Source organism: Thermobia domestica, chromosome 13 (genome assembly GCF_964235325.1).
Source record: "Thermobia domestica chromosome 13, izTheDome1.hap1.1, whole genome shotgun sequence".
In the NCBI taxonomy this organism is placed as follows: Eukaryota; Metazoa; Arthropoda; class Insecta; order Zygentoma; family Lepismatidae; genus Thermobia; species Thermobia domestica.
The window spans coordinates 174,114,980-174,140,348 of NC_137466.1; the positions used below are offsets into that span (position 1 = coordinate 174,114,980).

Below are 25,369 nucleotides of genomic sequence, written 5' to 3' on the forward strand. Positions count from 1 at the left end.
CAAGTACATTAAGCGAGTCACTTGATTTTCTAAAACTTTTCTGTACAGTTCAGATGCGGACATTACGCGAGCGTATACGGTACTTCAGAGCAAGTTAGTTAGTTTGAATACTTATTATTATTATATTATCTCAAGGAAACTCCTTTTCTTGAATTATTAGTAAGATGATTTGAAGTAGGAAGACATTTTCATTTGCTAGTGAGTGTACAGAGCGCTGTTTGTTAGAGTCATTAGTTTTCTGCATAGGCATAGGTTACCTCTCTGTTTCGTAACTAATGAATTTATAACTTAGAGTTAAGGGGGAGCTTGTGCACTCGTAGTACATTGACTTACGTAACATGTTTCTTCTGTGTATACAGTCATATCGAAAAATCAAAATGTGCTTCTTTTTTTTCGATTTTTTTAACGAATACATGTAGGTAAAGGAATTCGATTTCTGAACGTCAGTAAAAGATCCAAAACTCATGAGCAGTATTATCTGTTTTTGCCTTTGTTTCACTTAGTTCTGTTTTTATTTGAAAGTAGATCAGTAGTAGTAAAGGAAACGGGCATTTATTGTCTTTTTTTATACAAAAAACAGTACTGTCCTTCCCTCACATACAATAATTTGTTCTGTTACTCAGAATTCTTTAAACACGCATTTTTATAACTCATAATATGTAGACTGAAAATGAAATTCGTGCTAAATGCCAAAAAGTTCGGTGTATTATCACAATGTAGGCTATGTGCCTAACACTGCTCAGTTAAAATCGGACTATCTAGAATCTGAAATAGTTCAAATAATCGCTAGAAGAATGTACGTAGGCGTATGTGCCACCAGTTCAGAAGTAAAATCTGGCCCTTTTTCTCACCATTTTGGCACTTAACACGGATTTTGTAGTCACTCTACATATTATCTTCCGTAAAATACTTCATATTATGCTACAAGTTCTAGTAATGAACATGCCCTTCTTAAAAATATTGTTCTTCCATCTGTTTATTACTAGTGTGGCTGTTTCATTCGTTATATTAAAGAAATTTTATTTTGTATTGTATGATACAAGACAATTTGTATATTTTTTTTATTAAAAAGAAAGATAATCTTCGAAAGAAAATATGTGGATATTAATATGCGTGTGGTAGAGTACGGCAACAAAATAACATATTTTTTTTTAAATGTTAATTTATTTATTTTTACATTCTTCTTTTTTTCTTTTTAAGTTGAAGACTCCTTAGAACCTGGTTCTCAACGACAGTATTCGCTTAATGACTTCGAACTCATTCGAGTCATTGGACGAGGCAGCTATGCTAAAGTATTAATGGTGGAGTTGAAGAAGACAAGAAGAATATATGCAATGAAAGTTATTAAAAAAGCTTTAGTGACAGACGACGAGGTATGTAGCAAGTTTCTGTTAGTTTTGTTTGTGTGGAGATATTTAATATCTAAGTTTCATGGTAAATTGTGTTTATTATATGAATTTATAGAATAGTACTAGTGATGTTCAACTTTTACAGACAATATTGTACGTAAAGAATGAATACTTTCCCTCTCTGTCTCTGGTTAGTGTACACACATTTGGCGTAGGAGATCTGGGTTTCATTCCCGGCGGAGTTTATGTAGTTTAGATTCCACGTTAATCAGTAGATCCACGTCTCATATATCTTCGTTGCTGAAAGGGACGCTAAACTCGAAATGAACTCTACAACTCTCTGTCTCTTATTTGTAATTTTCTCTGTGAATTTCAAAAATCGTTTCTAAATTTTTCTTCCAAAGTGAATAAGTGGAAAATAGTGTAGAGATTCTGAGAATGAAAAAGGGAATAAAATAGAAGTACTACATGCGAATTGTCAAAAGCATACGTGCAATAGCGGAGGTTCACACTGACTTTGAAAATCAGGGAAATGCTTCAAAATATGCTGAAAGTCAGGGAGATTGATATATTTCATAGGATTTTTTTTTCTTGCGACTCAAGAATCATGGAAGATACGAACTACGACTCAAAGAATCAAGACATATTCAACAACAGGATGATAAGAAAAGTCTGAAGAAAGAAAATTATTTTTAGAAATAGAAATGCTCGAGGAGGAATGAAAGATGCCAAAACTTCAAGCTCTGAAAGGAAAGGAAGAAACTAGATACAAAATTCAGATGCTACAGAAGAAAAGAAGAAGTTAAGTTTGTTGATTGAAGATAATCAAAGAGGGAGGCAAAACTGTGATATATGATTACTTGTTTATGTTTATGAGTATATTCAGAATGCTAGTATACTAAAAGTACTTTTAGTGTATAGTTATTGTTTGGTACAATGTTGTGCTTTATTCCGAATACAGGAGGTCTCACTCATAATAAGTGCATACAGTAAGAAAGTAAGCATATATTGTATGGGGATGGTTGAAAACAATTTAAAAATTGATATTTTTTCCTAACTCTAACTAACTATAGTGGTTGCGCGTCAGAGAAAATTAACTTCTTGTCGGGGAAATTCAGGGATATGAATTTCAGTGTGTACCCTGGATGTCCATTCTGTCCGGTGTTCTCGATTCGCCGATTTTGACTGGCTGCAGTTGCATTTCACATTTTATTAATTTTGCTCATGCTCTCTTCCGACAACTTGCACAGAAATTTATCAAAATTCCCCTCATCATTTGTTTATATCTTGGATATAGCTGCGTGTTTTTGATTCTGATGTACTACGCAGCATTAGTTTGTCGGAAATTATTTTTCACTTTATATAGCTAACGAGTTCTTCAATGTTATACAAATTCTTCTGCAAATGTACGGAAAGTCCGAAATCAGACTAATAAAACTCCGAACAAAGCATTACAGTAAATGCGTTATTATGTTACGTGATATAGTTTCAGCATTATAATAACACATTTATTAAACAAATTAGACCTGATAAAAGTAGTGTATGACAGTGGTTCTCAGCCTTTTTGAGCCTATTGCCCCCTTGGGTTAATACAATTGTCCTGAGTATCCCCCGTCATTTTTATCAAATCCAACGATGCACAAGGCTGAACGTAAGACCTGGACGAAGCAGTCTAGGAACCAGAAAAGGTTTCAACTTATATATAAATAAATCTTAAAGAATTTATTTATATATAAGTAAAAGGGAATTTTGATCCCATAATTTGTCTTTCATTAGCCATCTTTTCTCTTATTCCTCCCCCCCCCCAAAAAAAATCAATTTTTTCAATTCAATTTTTTTAACTTAAACTAGAAATACAAATCAGTGAACAAAGCAACGTTAATTTTCAAAAATAATAATTATGTAATAGTTCCGCCAACTTTTCCTTTGAAATCATTAATTCAGCTGAGGTAATTGATACAATTAATTACAGTCTTATCAGAGAATGCCCTTGGTGAGGCAGTTGCACCATCCCGAAATTTGCTTAGTAGAAATCAGAGGAAAATAATTAAAGAAAAAAGTAACTTAGCAGGACTTGATAATGCTAATGCTAATAATAATAATAATAATAATAATAATAATAATAATAATAATAATAATAATAATAATAATAATAATAATAATAATAATATAAACGGTAAAGTCTGAGTCTGTTCGTCACGCTAATCCAATAATAAATAATCACACTTGATAAATGTTGCTACTTTCGCTATTGGCTGTGAAACTGTGCAGGTAAATTACTGATTTAAAACTATAATGACGATTTAATTGGAAATTGAAAACTGTATCGTTTCAGTATAATTATTTAAAAATAGGACAAGGACCATAATCATATTTAGATTTGAGCATTAATATTTCTGTAAGCGCGTGTTTAGTCACTTAATAGTCCAGTGCGGTGAGTGTGATATGTGCTATATTGAAGAAACGGGAAAGCGGTTAAAGGAACGAATAAAACAACATAAGGAACGGCGTTAGGTTGGAGAGAAACAGAAATACAGTTTATAAGCACATAAGAGACACGAAACATTCGATTAAGTGGAGTGAAATGAAAGTGCTGTGCCAAGAGGAGAGAAGGTTAATGAGAAAATGGAAAGAAGTAAGATTCAATGAATTATTGTAGAAGGTAATAGGATCATGAACTGCAATTCAGGACTTAAAATTGATAAACAGTGGAATAAATTGTTAAGAAGCCTTAAAGATTGAATATGTTAATTGTACAGGTACAGGTTATTTTTGTAAAATTCCGTATCATTTATTTATTTATTCTATATTATTTATTTATGCTTTACTACTTATTTAGTATTCATATTTAAGAGTTATTTGTAAGGTTATTTTATAAATTAAATATGTACGTGTATGGTATCAACAGGGGAGAAAGGAAATTAGCGAATTTTGTTTCTGTTTTATATTCTGGTTTTGTGTTTGAAGGGGCTTGGCTGAAGTAGCTTGTGGTAGCCAATCAGCATTCAGAAATAGTTTCGCTGTCTCTTGTGTACATAATCTGTCATTATCTGTGTATTTATAGTGTCTGATGAAGTCAAGTAGATAGTTGGCGAAACTGTTACACGTTATTAATTTTAACAATAAACGTATAGTTTTGCTCAGCGAGTAGTTTTAATCCGATTTAATAGTTCAGTTGCATGTACAGTATTTAGTACAGTTATGATTTAGTTGCTAGAACCACTCTCATTTTGTTCATGAATGCCAGACAAAAATAATATGTAATATGTTCTGTGGGCTCACACCTATTTTGATGTAGCTCTAATTGATGGTGTAGCAGACCGAAGACTCGAGCGGAAGGAATAGTAACAATATCAACAAATATCGATGATACAAATATTACTATTATTTAAATAGTGCATATATTTAGATGTGTCCTGCTTCTGTGATGAAATGTTTGCCTAAATTCCTCTAAACTTGGAATCGTACTGAAATATTCAGAGCACCACAAAGTCTGAAAGTATTCACAAGAATGTTGGAAGAAAGACATAAACACGAAAGCAAATCGATTTTTCATTTTTTCTAAGCATACTTTAATCATTCCTATACGTGACAAATCAACAGTGCGATGTTTATCATGGAACGTGAAGTTCTTTAAAGTAAGAACAGCATTTGTAAAGTATATACATATTGCTAGAACAACTGCAAAAAATAATTGTAAGCGTGAAGAATTTGTTTTCCCAAATTCATGTGAGAACAACATTTGTTGTGGGACGTTAGTGCAATGTTGACATTAACCGATAATAATCTGTCCTCTGTTGTGCTTTACGTTGTCTTTTGTGTAAATAGGACAATAAACAATAATCATTTCCCATACTTTTTTTTTCTTTCTTACCGAGCAGTGAACGTTTTAATTATATTAACCCGTTTTATTTGTTGCTAGTTGTGTGATATTATTATTAAGACACGTTAATCAAAACTGAAACGTGTCGTTACAATATCAGAGATATGATTCTTATCGTAGAAAGAGTTATAAAAGTAGATATTTCAATAATACTGAAAAATATAATGAAAAACTTGCGAAGAATTTGTAATTCATACATTTTATAAACGGATTATTATTGTTGATAAACGTAAATGCGCTATCTTTTGGTCTTGACTTTAATGTAAAGGGTGGGCCGTCGGCTGGTATTTTCTTAAAGTACATGTTATGTTGAGAGTGACAGCTCATTCGTGCCAAAACAAGGGAAAGAAACTTAATATCGTACTTCCACTATACAAAATTAATCATTTACGCTTGAACAACATTGGAAAATATTGAAAACTTATTTTCAAAGTGAGTGTTGTGTTGCCAGGACAGTGCGAAATTCCAAGAGAAAGTCTGATCGAAATAATGCACCATCCACGCCTGAAGTACGTAAGTTTATGCAGAAACTTTGTAAAATTGGCATGTTAAGAGATAACAAAAAAACACCTCGTATGCATTTAGTGTGCATCCAGCCCGAAGATATTCCTGCTTTTGCCAGAAAATGTGCGTCTCAACCCGAGTGTTAACTCTCCACAGTTCGCAGCATCTGAGCCTGAGGCGAATTCAGTATGCAGACAATAGATAATTTGCTTACAAGGACAAACTTACTCAGAAATTGATGCAAAAAGACCACCTTCTTGCCTAACGTTCTTGCCTATCGTTACTTGATTTGAACTTTAGAACAGCTCGAAATTAATGTCGATTTTGCTCACAAAACCATCTATTTGGATATGCTCATTTCGTCTTGGTGGCTACGTCAACAAGCAAGACTGTCGTAATTGAAGCTCGGAAAACCCACATGTCATCGTCGGGAAGTCAATACATCTTCAGATGTAACTGTTTGGTGTAGTTTGTAGAGTGATGGTACTATTGGCCCGAAGCTTCTTACCAAAAACAGAACATTTTCACAAAACTTTAAGTATTGATTGATTGTTTGATTTGGTTTAATGGGGGCGTCAGCAAGGCTCTTTGTGTCTTATATATATATATAATCTCTCTTAATGTATATAACTATCAATTGATTGATGTTACAGCCAGCATCTATCTGCTCTTGAGTAGTTACCACCGTTTTCATTTCCTCTTCTGTCCAGTTCTGCCAGGTTGAGCTTCTTCCATTCTTTTAACTTACGCATCGTAGAACCTGAAATAGGAATGAAATACTAAGTAATTTCATGGGGAACAGTTTTCTGCATGTCGGAATGGTCGTAGATGAATTTTGTTCAGGGCTATCTCCCAAGTATGCGTCCGGGGGTACCGGTTATTATTGTTTCATGCTAAAACTTGCAGCCTACATATAAGTAAGCAAGTACAAACATTATATTATGGCGTGTTGTATTAAGGATAAAACATTTATGTGCAACGAATATTTTACGTATTTACATACTTAAAGAACGTGCACGATGTCCTAAAAAATAAGGCAAGTAGATCAATTCGCTACAAAAATAGAGTTTAATATCTCCTATTTACCAACACACTCAAATCTCACTAAAAGATGGTTGATAGTTAGTTAGTGTCAAGTTTCCTACCATGTGTCAGCACACCGGTGTTTCCACCTCCTGTGTACACCTACTGTGTTTCCATCGTCCAGGGCTAAGTCCCATTCAGGGTTACCGTCTCTTTCCTTATGTATGTATGCGTGCTCCACCGTAACTCTGAAACGCATGGAATTATTTCAACCAAACTTGGTACAAATATGATTTACAATCTGGAAAAGAATTCTGTGGAGTAGGACACCAAAACTAGGGTGGGGTCTGAAAGGGGTGGTATGTAAATATAATCGAAAAACGAACTATATTAATGATGAATTCGTAGTTTGCGGAATCGCTAAGATGGATACTGACACTCCAGATGCTGTTTAATTCCACGTTCAGCCCCTATCGGCACGGTAGGTGAGAATGGGTGAAAAATAAAATATTCAAAATGACTAGGAAGTGGGGTCGAGTCCATAGTTTTCGGGGTCTGGAAACGGTTAACCATTTTGAAATAACTTTTGGAACATATCTGTCTCAATGTGGGCTTTTATCATGTCTCTTTGATTAAAGTTCGTATTCAATGAGTGTAAGGTTTTTCAAAATTTATGCCAAAAGTAAAGTAGACTATCTTTGGACTACTGTAATTACAGTTGCATTGAAATGCATAACCTAAGGAGGAACCCATAAACTTATTCTCCCTGTGCGAGGAACGTGTATTTTAGCTAGTATATAAGTTCACTTGGACCATTGATCTTTTGATATCTCTATTCAAAACGACCGCCACTCTCCACTGCGTCCATTCCTTTAGTAGATAAAAAAGAATTATGACTTCTGGGTAAATTTCTTCAGTACCACAAGTCGTCCAAAATCAGAAAACCAGTGCTACATCCATGAAATTCAAGAAATGGAAAAAGGCACCTGGGTCTTGATTCTCGGGTGCCACTATGCTTCCTAGTCCACTTCTAGATCAGCCACACACACATTATAAAATGAAGCCGGAGAACCGAGTTCGAAGGTCCGCGTGCAGTTTTTCAGCGTTTTTAATTTACTGAATTCATACTTGTATAGGATACGCATCCATTTCTCATGTAATGGCTACGGGCATCCTATGTACATAAGATTTACATGGCTCCCAAAACAAAAATATTCAGATGTCTCGATTTAATAAGAGTTTTATGATAATACTATTGGTATCATCATTTAAAAACGAGATGTTTATATTATTCAAAAAATAACGTGAAGCGTGAATTATACAAATAGAATTTTTTACCTTCTAAATATTCTAGCACGTCGTGACAACTTTTGGTTATTGTAATTATCCTTCAAGCAAATATTCGTGAGATTACAAGAGAATTCGTGTATTGTACACATGCCTTTAATGGTTCGTGTCAAATATATATTTTCACTTACATCATTTTAATTTCATACACTTTCTTAAATGGATACACTGGTCAATCCTCTATGTTAGAGAAACTTTTTTTATTTTATTTTATTTTATTTTATTGTTAATCCACATCAGTAACTGCAACTCCAGTGTGTTTGCAGTGCACAAATCCCATATCTATCTGTTTCAGAATATACAACCATCAAACATCACAACAATATATTCGGCCACGCTTTCTGTGTCCTCCCCCCCCCCCAAAAAAAAAAACTCCACATTCGAGATTTTTCCACGATAACTCAGGTATGTAAAGACACATTATCGTCCTAGCTGCGAACAAAACCTCTGCCTTAACCGTCTATAACTACTCTACCTCATAATATTAACTGCTTTTTCCGTACCTGTTTTTATTTTTATTTAGTACCTCATTTTTTAAAAAGAAATCCTATTTAAATATGATTTTATTACCTTCATTATTATCACGTACATCTATCTTAGGTTACTTCAATATATATATATATTTGTATACCTTTCGAGTCCTCGTCTGGAGACACAAATTACACTATGTGGCAACGTCACAAATAAAGAACCATAGATTAGCTCTACCAATCTATCAAATAGTTATATTGATTCTTTCTAGATGGCAGCTAAAGTCGATATTGATCGACACTATCATCACTTATTAGTGTAGTAATTAGTTCAACTGCTTGTTGTTGTATTCGTAGAGTAATGCTAATAGCTCGAAGTTAATCCGCGACGTTGCCACATTGTGAAATTTTGATTCCCAATAGTGGCTGAAGGCCCCGGAGGTCATACTATCATAACATTTTCATATGATGCCTAACGGAATACTTCAAAACTACTTCCTTGTTCTTTAATATTTTCGTAGATTAATATTTTTGTTTTTCTTAATGTAATTTACAGGATATCGACTGGGTGCAAACAGAGAAACACGTCTTTGAAACAGCGTCGAATCACCCGTTCCTTGTTGGCCTCCATTCTTGCTTCCAGACGCCAAGTCGCCTGTTCTTTGTGATAGAATTCGTTCGCGGTGGAGATCTGATGTTTCATATGCAGAGGCAAAGACGGCTTCCTGAAGAACATGCGCGGTTCTATGCAGCAGAAATTAGCTTAGCACTAAATTTCCTTCATGACAAGGGTAAGTTGTTTCCAGACTTTTAAATGATTTTAAAACGAATAAGTACTATTTTAAAGTAGCTGAAACAGTCGCCCAAATTAAACTATTGCAAATATTTACGCTCTTAATGATTTATTGATACTCTTGAGAGAGTTCTATTGGTAAAGAATGCTTGGTGTGTGTATGTACAGTATGTTTTCGAGTTACAAGCCTTGCAAGGGATGAAATGATAAACTTTGTTTTGGGACTTCGTACATACACACACAGCAACAGTTTTAGAGTATTTGTTGTTGTTGTTATTCCTGAACTAGCTGTATGGAATCACAGACAAGCGAGATGCATAACAGTTATTTGCACAGTGATGTGCAGTTTGAAATATTTCATAGAATTGCCCAATAGTTGACACTAGTGAGCCTGGCTTCTTAAATTATATTACTAAGCAGTTCGAAGAACTATTATGATTTTAGATTTTTTAAAGACATACTTTTAAGAATATTGAAACAGTTATGTTTTGATGTTTTATTTCTTTCCAGTTCACACCTTCAATCACTAGCCATTGTTATTTTATTTCTACAGTAATGTCACCTATAGAACAATTCTAAAACTTATTTGAATCATGTATATTACTGTTTAATCAGTTCATTTGGGTCATCTGTAATAGAACCCAATTATGATCTTGGAGAGATTTCGAAGTTGAAAGAATCGAGTGATCTACTTGCTTAGTTAATATTACCAGTGGAGACAAGGTGGCTTAACGATAAAGCGCTCACCTTTGCTATGAAGAGTCTCCAGTTCGATCCCAGGCCGTGTGAGTTTATGGAGGACATCATCGTATACGTGGGTTTTCTCGAGTTCTCCCATTTCATTCCATCTTATTTCACCAATTCTTTCATAATCATTATCTTTCATAAATCATGTGTGTTCTTAGCCTACATGGCGTAAACATTGGGCATTATATATAAGAAAACATTTCCGCGTTCTGGATATTAATGCCTAGTTCAAGTATGAATTTTGCTCAAATTTTCTAAAATGATTGTTGGGTGTGCATTCGATCTCATAGCTTCATCGTCACATATTGCAAGGCTCATAATTAAGGAATGATTTCGTCATATCTTCACACAAATTGTATGTCTTATTTTTTCGAGTAAAATCACTTCACAAACGGTGTAGCAGGAATTTGGAAATACTTATGTAGGATACTCCTAGTAGTTTCAACTAGGAGAGTTTTGATTGAGTGCAGCATTACAAAGAAGAAGCTTACCTAAGGTAACTCACTCTTGAGCAATTCTTTGATGTTTAGCAGTTGTCGTCTTTGTCAAATTTTCATTACGATTTTATTCACCTTAATGTGTATAATACACAATGGTTTCATCATAATTTTAAATACAATAAAAATATTGAAGGTATAAAACTATAAAGTACATGCTTATAAGTTCTAAGATGCAGTAGAAGAATTACACTGGTAATGACTTGTAGTTGAAGTAGCCATTTCAGATTTCTATTTAAATCGATTAATCATCGTGTTCATAGATCTATGTCCCTCATCTGTATCTTGACCTGCTTCCATACATCGTAAAATTGTTCCCACCCTGTTTGAAAATTTATGTAGAATGTAAAGAGTCGCTAGCACCATAAGTATTGGAAACTGGAATGTAGAAGTTATGTACAAATTTTTATGCAGAGATTTCACTTGTTAAAATTAATACTACTGTAATCAATGTATTGCTGAAGAGTGAGATACATTAGATAAGCTTCTTGTTTGTAATTGCAATATAAATCAGTTGCGAACTGTACAATGGATATGTAGAATTATCTGTATAAATGAAGTATTTTATAAATATGAATAACAGAGAAATTGGGCTGCTGGACTGATAATGCTAATTTCATTAAGTTATACAAGTTTTTGATTACTTTTGAAGTCTATACCTATATTTATTATCATGCTAAAAAAGAATACAGTTCTGTAATTATCAGAAAATCTAGAAAAGGAGAGAAAATATTATCTACGAAAGAGAATCTTAGTAAGTTATGGTCGTACTGAGAATTGTAATAACCTTGTGTCTTTGTTTTACAGTTGATAAGTCAATTTCTTTGCTTACTTGTTCTTCATGTACTACAACATTTCAGTTTAGTTCAGTCATAACAGTGCAATTAGAATTAAAGGAAATTATAAGAAGAAATCAAAATAGAGAAAATATTAATAATAATAATAAAAATGTTATTACACATGAGAAATTGAGGAAATAATTTTGTAATTTATGTTAATATCAAAGTTGTTTATCAAACAAAGCGGGGAAAAAAAACTTTGTTTTAAATTGTAGAAGAGAAAGAACTCGACAAAAATGTTCAGATATTTTGCTGCTGACATTTATCAGTGCATAGTTTATACGTGGTTTTAGCGATAATTTGTTGTGTTTATAATCCAATAGACGTGTACACAGAATTTTCATATGCGATATGCTTCATAAAATAACTAATGTTTTTCTATTTTGATAGTGAATTCATTAAATAAATGTGTTCATAATAATCGAAGTTGTATAATAATTTGTCAGCTATTGATGTGGATGAATCAACTGCTCCCTTTTCTTTCCATTGCTATAGAAATAAAAACGATGTATTTCACTGGGTGTCAATTAAGTACATCAGTTTTAATAATCATCTTTCTTCTTATCGTAATGTGGCGTTTTATTCTTGCCTTTTTGATCATCCGATGAAACTCAGAATTCTCGCTGAAATACACACTTTAAAACGATTTGACTAGGTGCTCTAAATTTTAAAATCATTTATATTTTGATTCTGAATGATGGCAATTTGAGTTGATAGCAGGCCAATCGATGAAAAAAAAAAAAAAAAAAAAAAGCTTTTTCCTGTCCTTTGACAAGAACTGGGTACTGGATTCAATGCTCCATGGAATGGTACCTCAACTGGATTCAATATAAGATCAGTTCTGCTAATTAATATAAAATTGTATTTCATTTTTCTTCAGGTATTATTTATCGAGATTTGAAACTTGATAATGTATTATTGGATCATGAAGGCCACATAAAGCTCACCGATTATGGAATGTGTAAAGAAGGCATAAGACCTGGAGACACTACTTCCACTTTCTGTGGTACGCCAAACTACATTGCACCTGAAATCTTGAGAGGTGAAGATTACGGTTTCAGGTGGGTGTAGCGTGCATATGACAGAAAACCAATTTACAGTTGAGATTAACACATAACAAAAAAATCGTGTCTGATGTGTTTCATTAGATACATTTAAATTTCAGTGGGGATATATGTAACCCTTTAACATTCAAACAAATGTGTAATTGTGTGTGTGTGTATTTGTGTTGATGAGGTGATGCTGCGTCCTTATTAGAAAAGTATTTGGTTGTATAAACGTATATTAATAATACTTATATACAGAATTTGGTGAACACAATGTGTATATCTGCTAACTGCTGGATCAGGATAACCGAAGGGTTCTGCAGTGAGCCTCTATAATATTGTAAACTTTTTCTCTCGCGATTAGCGTGACGAATTTTAATCAAAACTGACAAAGATGTAATTTATGACCTAGATAGTAATGACCTAATTTAATCTCAGAAATAGTGTAACCATGTCAGAAGTAACGAGTGGCCTCAATGTATACTCTTCATAGGTTTGGCGAAAGAAGCCTCCTTTCGCTTGGAATGAAGTAGGATTTTGCAGTTTCGTAAGCAGTGAACACACGTAACTCAGTAAATGTTCAAGATGGAAGTATACATCTAAAGCGGGAATGTGTAGCCTCTGTTAAAAATTTCATTCCGCATTCACATGTAGCTTCACGGCAGTTTATTTGTAGCTTAAAGAATGAAATTAGTGCTTCTTTTCAGGGTCCGCTCCAATAAATTTCCAAAAGGACATTTTCAATAATAGTATACATCTTACGGAATTTGCGCTTTTAAACTGAATTTTTAACGACCATCAATACGTTGAGGAGAATTGAATAAAAAAAGGGGGCAATTTGTAAAATGGAGTTTCTAACTTATTTTTTAATTTATAACAATAAAAATATTAACATTTTGTTTATAACGTTATATGAGAAACATGCAACATGTATCTATCAGATGGTGATATGGATAATCCATCCTTTTACATTGTTTTATTCAAATTTTGCACGAAATTTTGTTAAAATCACATAAGAATTTACTTGAAAGGTTTCTAAAATTTGAAGTAAGCAATGTGTATTTATCGATTGTCATTATCTGATTAATATGCTGAATATGCATACACGTGTTTTTTACGAGGCATGTGCAGAAAGTAAGTTTTGCTAGGGCGGCAAACACAAAGAAAACAGTGGCCTTGAAACGAAACATTTATTGAGACAGATATCGCATAGTTGACACTCCTTTCCAACATATTTACCACCGAAATTCAGACACTTGTCATACTGGAATCAACTTTAATATTCAGCTGTCGTAGAAGTTAATTGCCTGCAAGTGAATCCAGTGTATAACATCTGTATACAGTTGTTCATCACTAACAAAATGCTTACTGGACAGGAATTTCGTGAGCTGTAAGAAGACATTAAAATTGCTTGGAACAAGATCCGGCCCATACATCGGGTGATAACCAATCTTCTTCAGTTGTTCCATTGGGAGACATGTTTGATCACCCATCGTTAGCCCGGATGTTGCTCCTAGCGATTTTTATGTCTTCTTACACCTCAAGAGATTTCTGTCCGATTAATTATTTTGATAGCGATGAACAATTGTAGACGACTGTCACACACGCTGATTCCATTTCCAGACGGCTAACGTTTGTGGCACCGGAATACAAAAGTCGATCCCACAGTATGACAAGTGTCGGAATTTTTTAGTGAATATGTTGTAAACTACTGTCACCTGTTCTGTATCTGTGGGAGTTAGTGTTTCAAGGTCACTGTTCTAGAGAAATTTTCTGTACGTGCCTTATGACATTTTGCAAACATTGTTCTTAATTTTATTGTTATGAATAAAAATATACGAGGATGTGTTAAAAACCCACACTTCTTTACTACAGATCTCTGCGAAGTATTATTTGTTCATAAGAACATTTCGTATTAATTGTAGGATGATCCTCAGATATATTGAGAAAAAGCTCCTGACTGTAATATTCCTTAAGTAATAATAATTGAACACTTGGTGTTTGAAAAATATGGTAAATACTGAAATAGGTTTTTGATTAATAATTGAAAAAAAAAAATGAATATGCTTTTCAGATTTTGTAAGCAATTCTGAAAGGTCTATTATATATAATAATTTTAATGTATTCTGAAGAGATGACTAACGAATCACATCAAACATCTGTATTGTTATGTGTTTCTCTCAGCTAAGGTATGTATTAGATATGCATTAGTCTATGTTGATCTTAAGAATATTAAAGAGGTAAGATTTCAGTAAAATGTTTTACTTACTTGGTATTCATATATTTTTTTTTTTTTTTTTCGTTTTTTGGTATGGGATTAAACGACAACGTATGTATAATCTCATATATAATAGAATAAACTCCAAAATTGAGAAGATAAAATCTATCGGAAAGTAAGTTTGAACTGAGGATTCTTACTTCACGGTTGGGCATCTCTAATTTTAATATCATTTTTTTCTCTCTTTCTTTCTTTATGAAAATAATGTTCTGAATCATTGAAAAGTATTGTTTTATATAGAATACTGCACCTACATCGATCACTGGTAAAAAGTCTTGAGTTTGTTTGTCGTATATTTGATGGTATATTTGTACTGAGACGAATATCTTCAACACGGAGCTGAACCTAACTCAGTGTTTGCAATTATGATATGAATCTCCTTTCTTAAAGGTATAGCAAAAACAAGATTGGTAATGTGACTCTGGCCGTGGCCAAGTAGCTAACACTTGTGGTTCATGGTTCAATTCCTAGTGAAGATAATTGACACGGATACAACCCCACGTAGTGTTCTGGTTCCCACTTTAAATAGTACCTTCCGTTTCACATAGTCTTGATAGTAAGGAGAGACGTTAAATTTCAATTAATTAATAAAAAAATCGGAGTACTTTAATTCAGAGTGTATGTGCAGGGTGGGCACAAAGTCGCTTTCCCCAATATGTGAAGAAATACCTATTTTGAGGAAAGCGATTGTGTCAATGTTGCATATACGGGTGACTAAAAGAAATGTATACACTCTTTAATTATGAATAACTCACAAATGGATTGACGGAAACATGTCATTTTTGGTAGTGTTACAGTTCAATGTTCTGTTGTTACATTGCATTCCGGCAATGCTTTCATTTCTTCTTTTGTGTTGGTGGTGGGAGTGAAACAACATGGTTACAAGGTAACAATTGAAGAAAGAAAGGCAGTCTTGAGGTGGTACAAAGTGCGAAATCATCAGTGAGATACGTCAATGGTGGAATGACTTTGGAACACATCACGTTTAATAATTGCCGGAATTCGTAATAAATTTGAAGCCGATGACTGTTACAGATGAGCACAAAAAACGTTCTGGACGACCTGTTACAGCAACAAGTCCTGCTAGTTCCTGTACTGTGTTAGAACAATTCACTTGCCCATCACAGAAGTCCATGAGATAGTGTACCTGTTTCAGTGTCTGGTATGAGTCGCGCAAGTCTTTATGAGGATGAAAGGTTTAATCTTCAGGAAAATGGTGCCCTACTTCACTACCATCACCTTGTCGTGGAGTGTCTCAATGAAAATTTACCCGAACGATTGATAGGTCAAAGAGTGTTTATCGAGTGTCCCTCACGTTCCTCAGACCTCAGACTTCTAGACTTTTACTTGGGGGACTATCAAGTACGTTATTTATCGAAAAAGCCTCGTACCTGTGCAACTATTGAACGTTCTTGTGTAGATAAGAAACTTAGCATGTTGCATTCAGTAGTTTGGCAGCTTCGCTAGTGTGTTATTGTCTGCGCAATAAGAGCTGACCTCAGAGAGATAGCTGTCTTTTTATTATTATTATTATTATAAAGGGAAATGGCAAATATCGAACTGGAGAAAATAGTATGGTTTGACGAAACATGGGTTAATGCTAACCACTCAAATAGCTAATGTTGGACTGACTTGATATCTACAAGTAAAATGCATATTCCAATTGATAAAGGAAGGAAATTGATTTTGTTGCATGTAGGCACAGGTGAGGGCTTCATGCCGAACTCTCTTCTTTTGTTTAGATCATGTAAGACAACATGCAACAGATGTTTACGAGGCGAGACAAAGAAACGTTATCTCTCGTGTCGTCTCATGGGCGACACTATTCCTCTTCAAACTCCAAGAGTTTGGAGTGTCCACCAAAGATAAATTATAACGAGAATGATTAAATAAAACAGTTAATTAAATTTTTGAAAGTATAACAAGAAACCAAGCCCAGTAAATCATTTGCTGTTGATAATTTTCTGTTCTGATGCCTGTCTTCCAGTTACTCTGAAGAAAATGAAAATCTTTTAGTTCCCTGTTAGTACAAGAATTTGTATTCGAAGTAAATGGAAGCAGTAACTTGCTATATTTTGGGAAGCGATTGAGTAATTAGCCTAACTTTGTAAAAGTTTATTGAAAATTTACTTAAAATACCTTTTGGTATTCGATTTAGTATTAAAAGATCGCGAAGTCTGTGCATTAGGTGAATAAAAATTTTGAAGCTGCTTAACACATTCGAGTCGGAGGCTCTCTTTGCATGGTTTCTCCCTCAAGACGGCGGTTTTACCATGTTTTTGGAATTTTGTAAAAAAATCTGCTATAAAGAATACAATTACAAAATCTTTTATTTCTCAGCATATACACTTAGGACTATTTAATACAGAAATCTCAAATCATTTGTTCATTTCTATATTTTTTTTAATTATTAGTTATAAATGAGTCTTTTTGCAATTATAAGAAAAAGTCTGACGAACAATACAATTGAATACTGAGGTACATCTAATAACTTTTACAAGAAGTTACATCATTGTTAATGAAATACAAGAACCTTACAGTGGTTGGATATCATGAAATTGCAAAATATTAGTTTACACTAAGAATTTAGTGCAAGGCTGATTTGTGCTGCAAATCAATCAAACCGATACAAGATGTTAGATATAGAAGTTACGTATGTTAATGACATCAAATTTCTATATACCCTATTGTATGTTGATAAGGTCTATTCTGTATATAAAATTTACAATGGTTTCCTTATAACAAACAAGTAATTCGCCTTGCACTAAAATATTACATTCATTGCATTTACAAATACAAGGATAATTATTTATTTGGAGTATACTTATTTTTATTCTATTAGTAATCAATCAAAACCGATACAACCTATATAAATCTGGAGGTTGAAAAGATTTCATGTATAAGGCATTTATTTTCAAAGTTTTAATAATTAGCCTTGAACTTGATTGCTATATGCATTACATGCACAAATTTGGCTGCTTATAAACTGATGTCATTATACTTTTCATATCAGGTTCTCTGATGGTATTTGTTGAAACAATCTGCATACATAGAGCTACAGAACATTGAGTACACTCGCAGCTTGTTTCTTTTCGTACCCTTTTACCTGTGGACACTTTACCTTTATCTTCACAGGCTTTACATTCGCGGTGAATATATTTCTCCCCAATGTTTCCCAAAATATTTTTCTAAATACGCTGCTAACTATCTAGAGAAAATGCTATAAAAAACCAGATCCACGAAACTCTCCTATCAATGCCTGTAAACTCGAAACATTGTTACGGCAAAATATCCACGCGGTATGTCAAAATATCCGCGAATTCTATAAAATATTTGGTCTAGGAATTAATTCGTGCGGTTGGTACGCACACATTGAAGCTGTAGTACAAACACAAAATACATAAATACCTTAAGAAAAACATTGTCCATCGCTAGCCACCACTTTCGCCCATCTGTCAGGCAATGTACGGATTCCGTGGCGAAAGAAGTCCTCATCCTTGGAAGCGATCCAGTCAGAGACCCATGTTTCGATATCTTCTGAAGAAGTAAACCGCTGTCCAATCAAATCGTTGTTCATGCAATCGAATAAGTAGTAGTCCGAAGGAGCAACGTCTGGTGAATACGGCGGGTGAGGTTAAACTTCCCATCCGACATTTTCTAAATAGGTTTTGACCGGTTTTGCGACATGTGGGCGAGCGTTATCATGTTGAACAATAAGTTTATCATGTCTGTTCTCCCATTCTGGTCGTGTTCTGGCCAGAGCTTGCTTCAAACGCATTAATTGTCGTCGATAACGTTCTCCATTCATAGTTTCACCCGGTTGCAGCAGATCATAGTACACCACACCTTTCATATCCCACCATATGCACAGCATAACCTTCTCGTTTTGGTTGTGATGGACCTGGTTCACCTGGTTTCACCCAGGCCTTTTTTCGTTTAGGGTTCTCGTAATGGATCCACTTCTCATCACCCGTAATAATTCGATGCAGAAACCCCTTTCTGCTCTGTCGTTGAAGCAGCAATTCGCAAATGGTTTTTCGTCTTTCAACGTCTCTGTCTTTCAATTCATGTGGAACCCAATGTGACATCTTTTGAATCATTCTCATGGCTTTCAAGCGTTTGGAGACTGTTATTTGATCAACGCCTAATGCTGCTGCAAGTTGTTCCTGCGTTTGACACGAATCCTGCTCGAGCAATGCTGTCAATTCTTCGTCTTGAAATTTTTTTGGCTGTCCAGCTCGCTCTTGGTCTGCCAAGCCGAAATCACCACTTCTAAACCGTGCAAACCACTTCTGACACGTTCGCTCAGCTAGAGCATGGTCACCATACACTTCCACCAAAATACGATGATTTTCAGTCGCACTTTTCTGCATGTTAAAGTAATGCAGCAGGACACCCCGCAAAAACACCTTATCAGGCACAAATTGCGCCATGTTCACTTAACTACAAACTGGTGTTGTTGACGCTTTAATCCACTGCCCTATACTACGAACGATACGCGATGACAAAGGTTTGCAACACATGTGTGGATACACGGAACTGTGGGACGCTCCGTTCGTTGCGCCACCTCTTGTCCACCCGCACGAATTAATTCCTAGACCAAATAACATTCCTAATTCAAACCCACCCCAAATATTTTTCTAAATACGCCACTGTCTATCCGTGTGGATAGCTCCATATTTGAACACACCATCGATGTATATTGTGGAATATTACAAAGACATGCTTTTGTCCCCATTCCAAAACTTTATTGTTCATATTATTGCCGAGTAAATAAAAAAAGAACTTACCTCGCATATTATCATCGTCCACGTAATCCGGGTTCATTGTCCGAGTCATCGATTTCAGATCCAGAATCCAAATCCATCTGATATAGTACATTTCGTATCCCTTCTTCGCCCAAATTGTCAATTATGAATGAAAAGAAGCTTCTAAATGGCAAGAGCAATCATTCACAGCTGCTTCGGTTGAAGCACAATTGACAAATTTGCGGAAACAATCTCTCAGTTCAACGACTTCCCTCATTCTGGACTGGTCGCACTGCCATCTTGATTTTTTTTACAAGTACTAGAGGCATCACAAAGTATAATTGAGAAGTCGAAACCCAGCTACGGATATGCGTTTGCCATTCAAATACGAAACATTAGGCCCGCCGGGTAGGCGGGCTCCGTCCACTGAAGAAAGAAAATAGCCCGCTTACGTGGCGGGCTCCGTCTCGAATGTGTTAAGTTTTGAAGTTGGTATAAACTAGGTTAATAAGTAAAAACAGTTTATTAATATATTATTTATTTTTCTTGTAGAATACCAATATTCCAAGCACTGTTATTGTTGTTTTTTTTTGGAAATCATACATTCCTGTTTTATTTTTACGATTATAAAATTATGACTTGTTAAACGTTCTAATTTGTCACCAGAGCTGCTGTGTCTGTTGCGGAGCTTTTGGTAACAGCGCTCCCAATACTCCACACGCTCTACCCAACTGTCAGAAGCCAGCTCTTGTTGCACAAATAATAATGTTAGCGGCCAACACTTTGGGCATATAAACTAATATCAGTTCTTCATCACGCATTACAATGTAATAACAGAACACTAGTACCAAAAATAAGACGTTTTCGTGAATCCACTTAGAGTTACAATTAAATAGTGTATACATTGGTATTTATATGAAGAGTAATCCGAATCTATGTTCCTGTTTCAGTTAATATCAAATTAACTAAGATACGGTATACAGATTAAAAACTATACAGAACTCATGAAATAAGAAAGCAGAATTAGTTGAGTTCAGCATTGCAGCTATTTCAAACTGTAATCTTTGTGTTGTTACTATAAGGATAAACATAAGAGTCACTAAACATTTCAGTGGAATCACAACGGTATCTATAAGATTACGGCTACTGTAGTGTTGCTACGAGAACAGTAATTTGTTCTCCAGTTGCTTAAGAAAACGTGTGCAACAATGAATCATTCGCTACTATAGTGTAGGCTATGTGATTTTGTAAGTAGCTGTTTATCAAATTTTCATAATGAAAGAACGTGTGAATTGATTCGATGACTACTGGAGTGAGAGTTAAATTTATTATTCGTTTATTTGAAAACTCACTGTCTCTAGTAGCAAAACAACATAAGATAGATGTTTCAGGCATATTTGTTCTCCGTATGTTACCCTTCACTTTGTGAATTAAGCACTTGAATTTTAGACTTAACAAAACCAAGAAATTATACTCACAAAAGAGTCTAAACGAAGTACATGCGTAAGTTAGTAGTCAAGTGAAGTGCTGCTAAGTAAAATAGTATGCGCTAGAAAAAAACACAGTAAATACCATAATTTTGTAGATGTTTAATTATTACCAACATTTTAATCCATTATCGTGTCTTTTGGAACGTTTTCACGGTAATTTAATGATATTTCGTAAACTAGTAGATTTAACCGTTGAATCAATATTGTTTTAAGATAGTAATAAAATAATTTTGCATTAGTGTATTTCATTATTTATCTTGAATAAATGTATATTTCCTTTTCTTTTGGAAGTATCGCATTTTTATTAATTTGGTGGTAGGTATCAACAAGATTTTTAAAAAACACTAAACAATAAAAATAAGTAATTTTTCCAAGAAAAAAAATTTCCGTGGTCTGTCTTTATCAGCAAGTGGCGGGGTACGAATTCAGAAAAAAATAGTGCTTTGTCTAAATCGTGATGTCTTGTACCCTTAGGTTGTAAGAGTTGGTGCTGAGTTACTTTGATCTTTAATTTTAGATATGTAATGTACAAAAATCTTCTGCATATTAACGTATCCGCTTTTGAAAAGTCATGATATTTCATGTTTAGAAAATACGATTACGTCTTCTGAGTTGACTTGGCGCTTAGCGTCCCTTTCAGTAGCGAGACTATATGAGACGTGATCCTACTGATTAACGAGGAATCCGAACATCATGAGTTGCCGCGGAGAATCGAGCCCGGGTCTCCCACACCAAAGGCGCGTATGCTAACCGCTTAGCCACGATGGATCTCCGATTACGTCGCCTAAATAAAGAATGAGTCAGAAAAAACTTGGCCAGTAACTTTGACCAAAAAAGTAGGTAAAGAAATGAAAAGAAGAAAGGTCGTTTGCATATTTTAGTTGACTATAAAGTTTAAAAAAATAAACACACAAAATATATTATAAAGAACTAATTATGGAAAAATGCTCGTACATTACTCTTAATCCGCTTCATAAGAGTTCGCACATCTTCTTCTGTTATTTGATTGGCAGCTGCAGTCCACTTGCGACGAAAAGTTTTCAAGTCAGCCGCCTTCCCTTTTGATGTTTTCAATGTTCTTTTAATGTGGGCCCAATATTTTTCAATTGGCCTAAGTTCAGGGCAATTTGGTGAATTTGCCTCTCTTCGAACTGCGACGATACCCTTTTCTTTATAACAATCAGTGGCTGCTTTAGAGTAGTGAGAGGTAGCAAGATCTGGCCAAAAGAAAACAGAGTTACTGTATGACATCACAAATGGATACAAGCGTTTTTGTAAACACTCCTTCGTATAAATTTCGCCGTTAATTGTCCCTGTTGTGATGAACGCTTTGCTTTTTTTACCGCATGAACAAATAGCTTGCCAAATCAAATATTGTTTGGGATATTTGGATGCCTTCCGTTGTTTAAATTTATCCTGCAAATCTCCCCTCTTCAGTGCCACGTACTACTCCTTTCCGGGAATTTGACTGAAATCAGCGACACAATAGGTTTCGTCGTCCATAATGCAACATCCATATTGAGTAAGGTACTGATCATAGAGTTTTCTTGCTCTGGATTTTGCCGTCACTTTTTGCTTTTCGTCTCGGTTAGGTACCTTTTGGACTTTGAAAGATCGTAAACTTTTCCTTGCTTAAATCTGTGCACTGTAGATTGGGACGCTTTGGCCACACCAGCAACTGCTCTTTCCGATAAATAAGGATTTTGACGCAGCAATGCAGTAACCCTTTTCTCCAGCTTCGGTTGGCTAGTCCCCGGTTTTCTACCTGAGCCAGGTTTTCTTTCAACAGTTAAATCTTGTGCGTACTTTTTAATTACATTTTGCACAGTAGACCGAGGGTATTTTACGAGTTTGCTTAATTTATTTAAGGACATACCTGGATTTTCGAGGTATTTGTTCACAATTAGTTTTCGTTTTTCTAACTGACTCATCGTTCTTTACCACAGTATGCACACTTCACAACTGACAATCTATTCGTGAGTAAGATCGACAGTCTGCCCTTGCTTATGCACAGTGCTGCCAATGTTCATCTTATATACTAGAAAATATGGAGGGAGGAAAGTGGCCAGGTTTTTTCTGACTCATTCTTTAAATGCAAATAACATATAGTTATCAATTGAAGATACTGCGAAATTTCATTATTTTTATGAACAACAGAAAGAAGACATGTGCCACCAGAAATAGATTGGGGGATTTTCGTGTCTCGTCTGTAGTCAGAAAATCGGAACAGAACTTTAAAGGAAAGTAATGTCTCGACTACATCCAGATATTTGAACCATAAATTCAATACAATACCTGCAGTTTGTACAACATAACTGAATATACAAATTGACTACTATAATCTCCATAAAACATCCTTGATACATTAGTGTTTTTGCCCTACTAGGAATAAAAGATTTGTAGAATAAAAGATTTGTATAACTTTATCCAAGTGCAATTATAAGATAAGTTACTATTTATAAATGCAGAGATTATAATATTTTGTCAGTGTAGTTAATAATTACAATTATTTTTACTAAGTACTAAACAAATTAAAAAGAAAAAAAGTAGAAAGTTTGCAAATGCATTATGTCATGCTGCGGACAAGTCGTGTTCTCCATTGAACGCTGTCTCTCTCTGTCTTTTCCATATTGAAGGCGGGAAAGTGAATAACATATCCATAGTCTTTGAATCAGAAAGCTCCCACATTTAAAACCATGCCTTTATGGGTAATCATTCGAAACGTGATAAATTTGCCTACGTCCTTTTGGGGTAGAATGTCGAAAATTGCCCGCAGATTTTTTCCCGTTGACTTTTTGCCTTTAAATTGCAATATAAAACCTTATTTCATGCGTTAGAATCACCGCATTTTATAGAAATCGTGAAGTCTCCTGAAATCAGTTTTAAAAAATCACCTTTTTCACAAATGCTTTTATGCAAAATTTGGATATCGATACTTTCAACCCCAATAGTTTCTTACAGAAACAATTGTTTAGGGCAATTAAGTGGTATGTCGATGCAGAGGGAAAGATTTAAATGAGATTATGTAATATTTTTCTCTTATCATGCTCTAACTTTGATGCTATTAGTTAGCAACCTGAACCCAAGATGATAGATAGCCTCGAACAAATGCATGAACTTTTTCTTCTTTCAATTGTAGTATGTATATATATGCATTAACCATTTTAGTCTCTATCTATTAAAGTTTGGGTCACAGCAGAAACATTAACAATGTTAACAGGGGAAATTTGAAAGGAAGTTGGCCAGGGCTTGTTATTGAATGTACCATCCAGAATTCTTCTGGTGAGACTGAGAAAACATGTGGTAAAGGCTAGTTTTCTGACCTCGGAATTAGAAACCAGAAGATTGCAAAGCCCAAACCCTAACCAATCACCTATATTCGTTTGATGATTCAAACTGTAATACACAATAAAAGTATTATTGTGTTTCGATACCTATATTTATTTATTTATTTATTTATTTATTTATTTATTTATTTATTTATTTATTTATTTATTTATTTATTTATTTATTTTTCGCTTTAATCTTTTGATATAGCCATAAGCAGCTTAAAGGACCATCAATTTCGTCCTAAAAGCAAACCGTTCAAACATACAACGTCAGTACAACATACAACCAGTCAAACATACAACAAACACTTGTGCTTAACAGCAACTGAATGGATTATGCATTCGGAACGCCAGTTGGGATTATAGTGAAGAATTTAATAACTCTTAATATTAAAAGACTCAACCATTCTGCTACAAACGAAAAGTTAAAAAGATTTTTTTTAAAAAAGATCTAATTTTCTTCTGTCCGTTCTTTTTATGAACTAAGAACGAAGTTATTCAAAAAGTAGAACTAGAAACACGAAAGATTTAAGGACAGAATACAATAAAATGTTATAGAAAAACCTCTTACTATCGATCAAACCCAATATTGTAAATAAAATATGAAATAGATGGTCATTACAAGTGGATTACAGTAATCCTATATTTAAAATCTCGAAAAAAAATATGGTTGCAGAGTATTCAATTCATCTTACTGGTATAAGAGCTCGCGAAGGTTAATAATACTCGACCAACAATGAAAGAACCATATAACCAAAAGTAAGGAAATAATTTGCAAAGGAGTTAAGCAAGGAGATTGTTTATTTGCTATCAATACTTCGGGATGAGGATAATAAAGCTTCAATAGAAAGGAAAAGAGAGATAAATATAGATAGAAATTATTAAAATAATTTAAGTGGTGTAGTCCAGTCTGTAAAAACTAACAATTATATATCTATCAGTGAATAAATAAAAACTATCACGCAGCCTGGAAGTTATCAATTTTTGTTAATAATTTCAATAAACAATCACAAGTAAATACTACAA

General features: G+C 34.3%; 1 protein-coding gene across 5 annotated transcripts in view; it reads left to right on the forward strand.

The window, feature by feature from the left end:
- Positions 1-25,369, forward strand: part of aPKC (protein kinase C iota type) — an 850,264-nt gene that overhangs the window by 553,443 nt on the left and 271,452 nt on the right. For all 5 annotated transcript variants that reach the window (XM_081736917.1, XM_081736916.1, XM_081736919.1 and 2 more), the window contains 3 exons: positions 1,201-1,373; positions 9,133-9,367; positions 12,333-12,513. In XM_081736917.1, coding sequence (XP_081593043.1) covers positions 1,201-1,373; positions 9,133-9,367; positions 12,333-12,513 — 589 coding nt within the window. The remainder of the gene's footprint in view (positions 1-1,200; positions 1,374-9,132; positions 9,368-12,332; positions 12,514-25,369) is intronic.